This window comes from Colobus angolensis, unplaced genomic scaffold, assembly GCF_000951035.1.
Source record: "Colobus angolensis palliatus isolate OR3802 unplaced genomic scaffold, Cang.pa_1.0 Scaffold168, whole genome shotgun sequence".
Taxonomy (NCBI): Eukaryota; Metazoa; Chordata; class Mammalia; order Primates; family Cercopithecidae; genus Colobus; species Colobus angolensis.
The window spans coordinates 2,364,797-2,377,270 of NW_012114799.1; the positions used below are offsets into that span (position 1 = coordinate 2,364,797).

The following is a 12,474-nucleotide window of genomic DNA, read 5'->3' on the forward strand; positions in this document are numbered from 1 at the left end:
CGACGGTCGTAGCTTAGAGGAGCCGCAGGTGCCGCTCGCGGCGCCTGCATCGCCCGCGCTCGGGCTCCTGGCTGCGGGTCTCCGCTCCTCCCTCTCGCGCTGCCGGGCCGAGCACCGCGCCTCCGGAGTTGGCGGCTGAGACTGAAGGAACTACTGGCGATCCGGAGCACCCACAAAAGTCTCGCCTTTTCTCCCCACCTCCCACTCCAGGCACCACGTGACGGCTGCCGAATTGGGGTGGGGGTGGCGGGCGGGGAAGGCTGGGACCGTCTCTTTACATCCCCACCCCCTTCCTGTCTTCCTCTTCTCCCGCCTCCACACGTTCTTGGGAAAGGGGCGCCGGGGAGGGGGGCGGGAGAGGACTGGTAGTTTTCTGAGGTGAAGAGCCTGGAGGTTGGGGGAGCGGCGGGGAGGGCGCAGCAGGTGCCGTGGGGACCTGCCGGGTGCGGACTAGGGTCTGAGGACTGCGTGCCGGGCTGGCCCTTCGGATATAGGGACGCAGCCTCCCCACTCCGCGTCCTCTGCGCCCTTCCAGGACTGGTCAGTACCCCAGCGACTGGGTCCAGCCCACACCGCTGAGGCTGTCCCACTGCGGGCTGCTGGAGCCTGGCGCCCCGGGAGGCTGACAGGAGGGGCGCGCGTTCCCGTGCGCCTGGCAAAGTTCCACGCTCGCAGGCTCCCTAGGGTGTCCTGTGCAGCTGTGCCCCCTCTTCCTCCGAGGCCTTCTGTCAAGAACCCGCTCGGCGTGGCCAGTCTGGAGGGGGGTGTGGTGGGGACACTGCCTTGACTGTCGCGCTTGCCCGGGCCGCCCTCCCTTCTGCCTGCGCGCACCGCTGTAGGGTGCATTGACACCGCCCTGGTCGCCTAGCCTAGGAGAACGCCGTCCCGGGGACACCTGCCGTGAGGTCCCAACAGAAAGCAAATCAGGGTAAAGAAGAGGGTTGCTCTCCTCCATTCCTTGTCGCCAAAACGCCGACTGGCTCCATCCTGCTTTCTCCAAAGCCACCGATTATTAGTACATACTCCCACGTCCTCTCCCGGAAGGCCATTCCAGCCTCGGACTCGGCCTCTGGCTGCTCCCCACACCCCTGAAATTCCTCTTTCCGCAAAGTCCAAGTGACCCACCTTGCGTACTCCCGGGGATGCCCCGGTGCTATCTTCGCCTTCCTTCCCGAGCCTTGCAGCAGGTGTTGCGGGAGACCGCTTGCCCGCCGGAGTGCGTTGGTGCCCCCGCCCCCAATCCGCACATTCCCACCCCCTTTCCCCACATCCTTAGGGAGTGTCCATTTCCGTGGAAATCGCCTCCTAAGCTTTGCCCCTTTTCACCCTTTTCTCCCGCGGCCACTTCTTGGGGCAGCTCTCTCCGGCCGGGACGCTGCTCATTTATTTCTGCATCCTCCCAGCTGAGCTGGTCTGGAAAGGAGCTTAAATGACTTGCTTTGTAATTCCTCCGCAGAGATCGCTCCATGTCTGCCTCGGGCTCCTTCTCTCCCTCCCTCCCCTCTTCTTTCATTGCTATTTGGTTAACCCTCGGGGAGACTGAAATGCTTTGACCATTACTCACCTGTCTGCAGACTCTGATCTTACAATTGGCTAAATGACTATCTCTAGAGCAAAAGGGCCAGTTTATTTATTCCTTCGGGGAACCCATCGCAAGAGCACGTGCGAGTCATGATTCAAGTAACTGACTGGGCCAAAAGGTCCTTGAGCAAGTTATTTCCAGTTTTCAGAGGGTGCAATTGTGATATAACTTTTATTCAGAAAGGAAAAAAATGATTTTTTAAAGTCTGAAAGACAAGGACATTTTACATAATTTTCATTTAGGATAAAATAAAACAAATTGCACAAATTAACCAAATAACACTGATCATACAATACTCTTTAAAGAAACAATTATGTGCTAAAGTAGCCATATAGATCCTAAAAATATTTCTATTGTGCCTAGTTTACAAGCTCCTGTACACAAGCAATTATAAATAGTTCACATCTAGAAAAAATACACAAAACCTTTAAAATAGAATTTATCCTTACATATAAACAGTCTTTGTAGAAAAAAGGATATTAAAAAGAATTCTTCGTAGCACCATTAATTTTATTTTTAAAAGTGAACATTGCAAATAGAAATTTGCTTTCATTTTTAGAGTGCCCAGATTTTAATAAAAAGAGCAAGAAGATAAAAATCAAATAATAGGATCATAGAGAAGCACTAAGTAGAAGACTAAAGCAATGTCTGGAAGGAAAAACTGGTATTGGGAATAAAATTCGGTCATTTCTGATACAATGACACACTCCCAATCAGTGTCCACACTTTAGGACCCTTTTCATTTTTCAGCAGAAGAATTACACCGATTACTATCACCTGAATCTCTGGCAACGAATCTGAAATTGCACTAAAATGAACAGTGCTATCAAATTGAGATTTATGAGATGGAGATGAGGAGGAAGGAACCCTCCGGTTTTTTGGCAGGCCCTCTTGTAGGTTTACAGAGTGTACCCACAAACAATTTGAGGACCAGGACAATGAACATCACAAAAACTTCAGTTGGGATTTTAAAAAATATATATTATCATCAACTTCTAAGACTTAGTACATTATTTCAAGAGCATGGCGCTGATTCCATTTATTGCTGTCTTTTTTTTTTTTTGCTACAAATATAATTTCTCTTCCAAAAAATTTACAACTTCTGTACAAATATTCAAAAAAAGTGCAAAATTAACGATTCTGTATCATAGGTGTGTTTACGCTTAATCCTCTTGAAACACAATAAATGGAGTCTATCTTTATTGCCCTGTCAGAGATACTAGCTCTGGTGGGTTGCCTGCTGTGAATTTGACAATGAAGGCTCTGGTACTGCAATAGTTTATTATTGTCATCTCTACTGAGCAGCGCACCCCCCGCCACCCCCCGCCCTCATTTCTTAAGCGCTCCAGTCCCAGCTCACTAAGGGAAGAGAAGTCCTTTATACATCATTTGAACCTTGACTGGCACAGGAAGAGAAGCTATCATATAAAGAATCACTCAAAGATTCCAAGTTGTCTACCCCAGGCCTATCTGAACTACTCAAACATGTCTCTTCATTTTTTTCTTTTTCTTCCTTCTGTCCTTCAACCTTGTTCAGAGAGTTCTTCTCTTTTTCTGATAAAATCACAGTACTGCTGTGAAATTTATTGAATGACTCCAGGGAAATTTTCGATAATCTATTCTCGGGATCGTCTTTTGTTTCTTCAAGTTGTTTCAATTTCTGCAATAAAAAGAAGAAAATATTAGAAACATATTTCTTTGGAAAATCAAGTTATTCTATCTAATATTCAATTATTGTCTGTATAAAGTACAGTTTAAAGGGATAGAGAAAACCTACAAGTCTTTAACAATCTTCTAGTATAATTAAATGTAATAATAAAGCCAATTTTAGGGATAAATCAGAACTTTAATCATTTTACTGAGATAAATAGGTCCCAATTTGCAAACCAGTTAAGTGCCACTTAATTTCATTTTAAATGGATGCATTTGAAATTTGTTCAGGTAAAGTGCCTTATTTTTCTTCATCAAAGTTTCAAACTCCTCTCTTTCCTTGCTAACTATTAGTTGTACTTTTTCTAAATATGAGTAGGGATTGAATTTCAGCCAGAAGTTATGGTAATTTTTTTTTTTTTAAAGAAGACATAAAAATCCCTTAACTTGCCATTTTCGAATATATGTTAAGCTTGTTAGAAGCACTGCCATTTTGGTATTTTGTCCCTTTATGGGACTTAAGACATCTGAAAGACATCTCCAGGTTTTTGGGTATAGATCCCAGAAGGCCCAAGGACTTAAAAATTAAAGTGGCAGGTGAACGGCTGAGTAACCCCTCTGCTCCAGAAGGTCTAGTAATACCAGTTTATACTGGGATATTACTGTTATGAATACCCTGTGTGATGTTATAAAGCACTGCAACCAAATTCAATAATTATTATACGTAAACCCTGTAAACATATATATTCGGTTGCTCAGTTGGCTCCTAAGGGCTAAGGTGAGGACAGAGGGAGGCACTGATGCCAAAAACAATGACCAGAACAGATGTGTAAAAGTGTCTACAATGTGTCTCATCTTTTCCTCTTTCCAGCAGAAATTCCATCCAAACACAAGAAAGAAGCAGGCCCAGGGGCTTAGAGATGATAGTAAGTGTTACCATTTATTAAGCATCCACTAGGTAAAAGACACTTAACAGATTCTATCAGCTTTTTCACAAACCTGGAAGGTAAACATCCCCATTTTAAACAGAAGGCACGCAAGGCTCAGAGTGACAGAGGTATTTGCCAAAGGTTGCCCAGCAAGTGGCAGAGAACAGGATTTGAATTTCTATCTGGCTGCCTTCCACACTCTTGCTCTTTCCATTAAACCATGTTCTTATGTAATAAAGGACAAAATGTCCTGTTTTCCATTTTGTTACCCAAAAATTCCACTTAAATAACTTGCCAAACCGTCTCTAACATGTGCAGTTCTGCTGTGCACCATGCTCCCCACCCCCAGCATTGTTATGCTGGACTTACAAGGTTACAATGAGGAAACTGTTTTGATTGGGGAAAATAGATATAGTCAAAGCCTATGGATTCTCACATGCTAAATATTTAACAGAAAGAGAAGACAGAGATGGAAGTGGATGCTTTCTGTGTTCCAAGAGCAGACACGGGCAGAATTTCTCTGCTATAGGAAATGGTATAATTCTATGGGAAGATTTGAAAATCATCCTAGATCTAGTGCTTATTTCATTATACTATTAATGTGCAGAAGCATTACTCATGGAGCTAATTTTCAATCTCAAACAGCTACCCTGAAACCAGAGGCAGGCTAAGGAACAGACTCCTAGCTGATTACAGAAAAGTGGCTCCATAATTAGAACTAACTCCATCCAAGGGCCCCTTTTAATACTATGCCAATTTGCCTACATTTACCAAACGTAGGTAAATAAAGGGCATTCAATGCAATTTTCTCTTTACCTGGATGTCTTCTCCCTTTTTCTTCATTTAAGAACCACAAGTATTTTTCTTACCTGTTTCTCATCTATGTGGATCTCAAATTCATTCAACACACACGCATTAGAGAAGCTAGTGCAAGGCAGGCTGAAGGCTTTGGTACTGAGGATACACAGCTGAATAAAACTGTGCCCAGCAGGGGATCGTTGAGGCCCTGAGGGCAGAGAGGCTGTGCTTCAATTTCAGCTTGGCCCTTTCATGGGCTGAGTGCTACAAGCATCCTTCTTCAGGTGTAAAATGGTGATAAGACACATCTTTATTTCAGGATTGCATATGTATTAGAAATAAAGAACTTGAAAGCTCTGGCAGAGAGTAGTAGGTGCACAGTAAATGTAAGGCTGGATTCTTATTCTAGAATGGTGATTCTCAAAGTGGGTTCCCCAGACCAGCAACATCAAAATCACCAAGGAGTTTGCTAGGAATGCAAGTTCTTGGATCCCACCTAGACCTACTACGTCGGAAACTCCGAGGGCCAGCAATCAGTGTTTAACAAGATTACCAGGTGATTCTGATACATACTGAAATGTGAGACCCACTGGTCTGGAAGAACATGAGCCCTGGCGGGAAGACAGACAGGTGGAAAGTATAATTCGTTGTGAAATGGTGGAATATGGAAAGAGTTAATTACCATTAAAACACTCGCTGTCATCAGGTTTTCAAATGTTTCAGGCTTGCAGATTTGTTGCTTCAGTTAATTATAACAAAGAAAACCTACACCTGACAGGGAGGTTATAGAAATGAAAGAAGGGACCATCATTAAAAAAAAAAAAAAAAAAAGCAAACAAGAAACATGACCTTCTCGGGTTTCCTTTTATTTTTAGAGTTTTGATGAAAAGTGAGTGCAGACATATTACTTGACTGTAAAAACAACATCCGTGCAAAAGTGACCATAGGGGCCAACTAGCTTTCAGCCTCCAGGCAGAGCAGTCATAAGGAGTGGTGAGGGCTGCAGCCAGCTCAGGAGCATGTGCTGGATCTCAAGGCAGTAGCAGCTACTTAGATCTAGCTGTGCAGAAATGTGGGTGCAGATCTTTTGATTTCAAAGGTGAGGAGATACATCTAGATCAATATTTGCTTATATTTAAAATTCACTGGCTTTTAATTATTGGCTCACATTTAAAGAAAACAATCACAAAATACCCAGTATGCAACCAAATTGAAATATTTGCACTGTTTGAGATTCTGAGCCAGGGATGTTGTTTTATCCTTTTTTTTTTTTTTTTAACAGTGTCCTACCTTGCCTCCTCCACTCCCCTATTCTGCTTCCCCCAGCTTTCTTTTCAAAGGCCTAGTCCAATGCTAAATCATCAGTAGTTTCTTAATGGAGACTTCTCCTAGCATCAGAAGAGTCTTAACTATGTCTTCGGGCTCCTCAAGTGGTTCTGCCAGCTAAGAATAAAGGCACTAAAGTGGCTTACTTTTCTACCCTATAGGAGCATACCGAACCTCAATATTGTCTTGTCAGATCTCAGACAGTTTTAAAATTTTGTAGTTGAATAACATTTAGATTTAACATATAAGGAGCGATTGAGGTGAAACAATAATGTGTTAATGATCTATCTGGCACATGATAACAAAATAATGCACATCAGTTTGCAGCAACTATATGTGAAAGTGATTTGCAAACTAACCACGGTCATAACAGTTGCCATTTAACAGTGTGTGTTCTGTACAGACACCCGGCTAAGCATAGTGCATAGATTATATGTTTCCATCCTCACATGAATTCCACAGGGTGGGTGCCATTTGTATCTCCATTTATAGGCAATCAAGGCTTGAGGAAGGTAAGTAACTTGTTTAAGGTCCTGTAGCAGTATGGGATGGACTTTGGATTTAGATCTAGGCCATCTACCTGCAGAGATGAAGCTCTCAACTTTCATCTTGGAAAAGTACTTTATGAATATTAGACAATATTATCTTTAAGGGAAGCATCTGAAATAGCAGTTACAGATCAAAAACAATAATGATAGATCCAGTGAAGATTACTGTTTGACAAGAATTGTGTAGGTTCCATAAAACATTGCCAATTCCTTCCTAGGTTGTGCTTCATCAGAATGACGATGAAATTAATCTACTACATCTGTCACCTATAGGTGGCAACAGTTGTACAGATGACTTTTTGGTGGATTTTTCTCTTTTTTTTTAAACTGCACTTGGGAATAAAAGTAGGACTAAACAGGCAAGATGAAAATACATTTTCAAGTTTAAATAAATAGCTTTGCATGTTCTTAAAGTATTTTCCTGCCTATAGTGTAACCATGGAATTATTAGTGATAATTCAAGCAAGAAGTATATAGTGACATAGTCTCCAGAAATCTCTTGAGAATTAGACCTTTATTAATTTAATCCCTTGTAGTCAAGCAGTCATTCAATCAAACCTATCTACTATGTGACCAGCTTTGTGCAAATAGTCTTGTGGTCTTGATTCTCAGAGGAAGTTTTATAGAAGAGGATGCTCTTGGAATGGTTTTGAAGGGCAAATAGGATTGAAACATACAGTAAGGAGGAGGGAGGGCATTCCAATAAATCTCCATCTATTATGCCCCTATTGCATCTGTACAATACTGTGTAGTCTACTTCAGGACCAGGAGTTGCCCTGAGGGTCTCTCCCTTTGGGGATTCTGTAGTAGACAATTAATCACTATAAAGAGAAATAGAGACATGCCTACCCCAAGAGGTTCCAGGAAACTTAACCAGACTCATGAAAGTATCAGCCAGTATGTGGGTTATAAAAAGCTTTGACCTCCAAACCACGTTCTCATATATGATCTCACTTTGCTCTTCCATCAGCCTGGAAGGTCAGGGAGGCCAGAGTCAACTGTACTTTCCATGTGATATTTATGGAATCTGTGATTCACACAGATTCAAATCCAAGTGAAATTAGGCCTGAAAACTTAGTTTTCTGATTTTTCACACAAAAATTCACGGCAGCTTTTTTTTTTTTTTCTAACAGTTCACAATAGTCATGAAGTAGAGATTTCTGACTAGAGCAATATCCTGAGCACCAAGAAGGATAAAACTGGAGGAGATATGGGCCCTTGCCATAAGGAAGAGGTGGAAAACATATAAGGTGATACAGAAAAACTCAAGTGATAAATTAGCAAAAAATATATGCACGATGGTATCAGCTTCAAAGAGATACATGTTATGTGTATACAGCCAGAAACTCCTGTCCATGGTAGAGGAGAACAAGCAGCAAATTCATGAAATAATGCGATCAATTCTTATTCTATGATAAATGCTATTCTTTCATTATTTCAAATACATTTCCATCCTTTGATTATATCTTAAAAATATTGGTTAGTATATCTACTGTAAATGTCAGGAAGAGATCAAATCTATTTGTGAAATTCAAATGCAGCATCATTCCTCAGCTGGGCACTAACATTTACATTGAGGATTGGAGGCTCTTAGCACAAGTTAATGCAAACAGGACTTTAATCAACATAATTTCTTATTTCTCTATTGCTATAGAGATTCACTGCCAATGGATCGAGAAAACACGTGGTAGAAAAATAGCCCTATTTATAAAGTGTTTTTACTACGAGTCAGGTACTGGGTTGAATGCACTGCATGAATTATCTCATTTAATCCTAACAGCAAGCCTATGAGATAGCACCATTATCATCCCCATTATACAAATGAGAAAATGCAGACAGAGAGATCTAAATGTTAGTCCACATATATGTGGCTAATAAGTTAGGCAATCAGGATTTGAGCAGAAACAGTCTGACTACAGGACTTGGGATCTTAATCACTGTATATTACCCCAGTATTTAAAAACCAGCGTGCAATTCCTGACATTGTTCTAATTAGTTGTGTAAACTCTTTGACCCTTAGTTTCTTCCCATTAAAGGTTTTTTTGAATCTTCCCAGTCTATAAAGCTCTGTTACTCTAAAATATTCTTAATTGGATATGTTCTGGGGGTCTATTATTGGAATTTGAGGTGGCACAATAACCAACCCTAACACCCCTCTTCCCCACCTTAGTTCTCAATGACTTAAAAAATAAAAGAAAAAGGCTGATGGGAGGCCAAAAGATCAGCTTTACCAGGAGAAAGTTTGATGGGAGAACAAGGTTTCCATCTGTAAAGAAGTAGGTTTCCTAACACTGATCCCAAGAAATAGACAAGTTTAGTAATCAGCAGCCCTAGCTGGGAAACAAGTGTCTTCCTGTAAAAACTACAGCATGAAGGAATAGAACAGAATTTTGTGCTTCCGACAGTCTGATCCCAGAGGGAGACTGGGAAGTGCAAGAAGTGGGGGGCAGCACTTGCAGTTCCCTTCCTGAACTTGCTAGGCAAGTCAGTCCCTCATTCCCTGGGAGAAGTGAATAAGGGGGCCCAGAGATTCCAGAAGGGTTACCCTACGAAGCTCCTTCCATGTGGAAACATTCAAAATTGAGAAGAAGGTGTACAAGGCGTCCCTTACTACCACCCAACATCTCTCATTACCTATGATGCAGATTTTAACTAGATAGTCATACATGGATGAAGGCCAAGAAGATGCAGGAAAATTCTGGTGCTACAGGGAGTTAGTTTGCGCAGCGAGGCCTCTCTGTGGGCAAAGAAATAGGAAGGAGGTGATCCAGCAGGTGTGAAAGATGGCAGAGCTTCCATTTGGAAGCAAATAAATGAAGTCTAAGAGACGGTCTGTTTAATCAAGGGTTTTGGGTTGAAGGTGAACATGTGATTTACCCCATCCCTTTACTCATGAACAAATCTTGAGCACTGAGAAGATGGATTCAGGGAAGAGTTTTATGTTATGTTCTTGCTGTGGGAATGGGGAGGAGGTATTTTAATCCAAGGTCTCTTAGTTGAAGACTTGTGCACATCTCAAAGTCTATGTTAAGTTCTATTTGCGAGGGGCAGGCCAACCTCAAGGGAAAAGATGCAGCTCAAGTTATTTCTCTTTTCTCAGAGGCACTAGTTAATCTCTTCCTTAATGCTACCTCTTACTGCATTCCTGGTGAAGCTACTTTCTAGATGAGACATAAAAATAGATAGAATGACCTTTGGTGATCACTAGAGACCCCTCCACACTTTTCTCAAGAGTTGTGATATTAACCCTGTTAACCTGGTCAAATTCCAACTTTGATAATTACTTTCTCCCAGTGCTCAGTTCCCTCTATTACCTCAACTGGACACATTACTCTTCACTTGCCCTTCTGAAAAATTAATGTGATGCATTGGTAATAGAGAACCACTCTCTCCCTCCAACCACACTCAGGGAGATGTGATTTGGCACTTGGGGGCACTCTGTTTTCTTACTGGGGTCCTAGAGATTCTTTAGTATCCTCAGGGCAAACAGATTTTATTAGGTGAAAGAGTAATTTTCAGCAGAGATGTGCCTTTATGACTATATTAACTGTATTGCTGTCCTTTACGGTGATCGATGGCTTTCAATGACCTCTCCTGGAACCCCTGAACCCAGAGGGGGAAACTGAACTTACTTTTTGAGAAAAAGAGCAAGCAGACAGAAGGTCAGTGGGAAGCTTAGGGTTGTTAGAAAATAATACACCTTGTGGAAAGGAAAATGATGCATTTTGAAGATAAACAATGGCCACAAAGGACATTTAAACACTAGATCAAGAGTACTGAAGGAAAGAGAAGTCATTTTATCAGTGATGAGATACATCCCCATATATGGAAAATGGGGGAAAGATGGGAGGAGATGTCCCTTAGGAGGAAGATAAAGTAGCAGGAAGATAACCACAAATTTGCTTATGGCATAGAAAGGCATCTGGGAAGAGGAAAGGCGTGTAAATTGGGGTAAAATTCTTATATGAACACGTAAAACATTTGTGATTTCTGCAAACTCTGATGTAGCATCATCATTTCCAATGCCCATTTGAAAATTTGGATTTTCTGTTTTCCAGGGGGTGAACAGATCCACAAAGATAATTTAAAACATAGGTTGACTGCCTCTAATAATGCTTCAGATTTGATGAGTTGTGGTCAATTTCTCCAAAAGTAAAATGTGCACTATTTTCTGATGATCCAGAATTGGGCAAACAAGACAGCTCATTGCTATCAGTCTGCGTAAGCAGCTTAACTAACTGGAACATGTTTCTCTGTGTTGTTAGATTCCTTTTTCTTCTAGCACAGTAATATTAATTAAATAATTTATGCAGGAATGAGAATTGAGCAGTTCCTAAGAACTTCTAAATCTGTTCAAGTAAGGTTAGGAATTTCAGCTGACAAGAGTGAGGGCATCGAGATTTTCTGCTTTTAATTTATATATACCATTATGAGTAAAAATAAATATATATACTATTCACTTGACTTAAAAGATTGATTAGCCTTTTTTTTTTTTTTTACTACCCTTTCCATCATTTTATGTCTTAAATATGTCTTAAACCTGTCTGTTCAGCAAGCTGGGCCACGGCAGGCTTAGATGTCACTGTGCTTGTAGCATAAAAAGTCCATGAACTTTTGTCAGATGAAAATGCAGCATTCACTTATGTATTACAACATGATAACTCTATGTTTTAACTTTGGAGTGATAGATTTTTGACTGTTTGTAAAACAAAATTAATTTTTTTTTTTTTTTGTGAATCAGGTGAATATAAAAAAAGCCTATACTACTATTTTTCCCATGGAAGTTCTCCTTCCAAAAGAAAATCTCCATTAGAGATTGGTGGACATCATAAAATTATACCTGAAAGTGCTAAGTTTTTATGAGGTATGCTGTGAGTGCCAAAGCTAGGGAAAAACATTCTATGTTATTCATTAACCTATATAAATAACTAGATGACCTGGAATTACTTCCAACAGAGTTTGGTAGGCCATTTAGGAGCCACAATGCATTATGGCACCCAATTTATTAGGCACTTTACAACAGCTGTGGAATTAAATGGGACTGTAAGCTAAGGTTCATCCAGGAACATGCTGATATTGGAGGATGCAAGAATGTTTGCTCCACTGATGTGTGATTCATTTCCTACTGCAATTCACGTTTTAGGTCAAGAGCTGGTCAGCTTTTCATTTGGATAAAGTTATTTGACATATTGAATCCTGAGAGACAGGACAATTCAGAACTGGAACAAATTTATTGATCCTTATTCTGAAAAGAAGAATTTTTTTTTTTTTTTTGGTGGGAATTGTTTTAAAGATCTTTCAACAATCAATTCTGTGTTGCACTCTAGTTCATGGCAACAACTGTAGGATACTCTTAATGGCCACTACCCGGGAAGCACTGGGGTCCTAGAATGAGGAGACATGCTGGTGGAGAGGTTGCCGATGGGAATCTGCTTCCATTCCGTATTCCATCCCTTGCCCTACCACAATATGACAGTGACACCACTTCAACTCTGTACCCAGATTGTAATGAATAGGGAGTCTGCTGTTCCTGCCACATCATTGTTTACTCTTCAGATATTTACCAAGTACCTACAATGTACCAGAAAGTAGTACCCTCTCTAATTCCATATTGTTGTCAATAGTAAACAAATTTGATAAC

General features: G+C 41.1%; 2 protein-coding genes across 2 annotated transcripts in view; both read right to left on the reverse strand.

Moving 5' to 3' along the window:
* Nucleotides 1-50, reverse strand: part of LOC105508780 (ly6/PLAUR domain-containing protein 1) — a 30,478-nt gene extending 30,428 nt beyond the window's left edge. The window contains exon 1 of the mRNA XM_011937711.1: nt 4-50. Within this exon, the coding sequence (XP_011793101.1) occupies nt 4-50 (47 nt within the window). The remainder of the gene's footprint in view (nt 1-3) is intronic.
* Nucleotides 51-1,723: 1,673 nt separating this feature from the next.
* NCKAP5 (NCK-associated protein 5) overlaps nt 1,724-12,474 on the reverse strand; it is an 846,875-nt gene continuing 836,124 nt past the window's right edge. Inside the window, exon 18 of the mRNA XM_011937715.1 lies at nt 1,724-3,242. Coding sequence (XP_011793105.1) covers nt 3,226-3,242 — 17 coding nt within the window. The 3' untranslated portion in view covers nt 1,724-3,225. The remainder of the gene's footprint in view (nt 3,243-12,474) is intronic.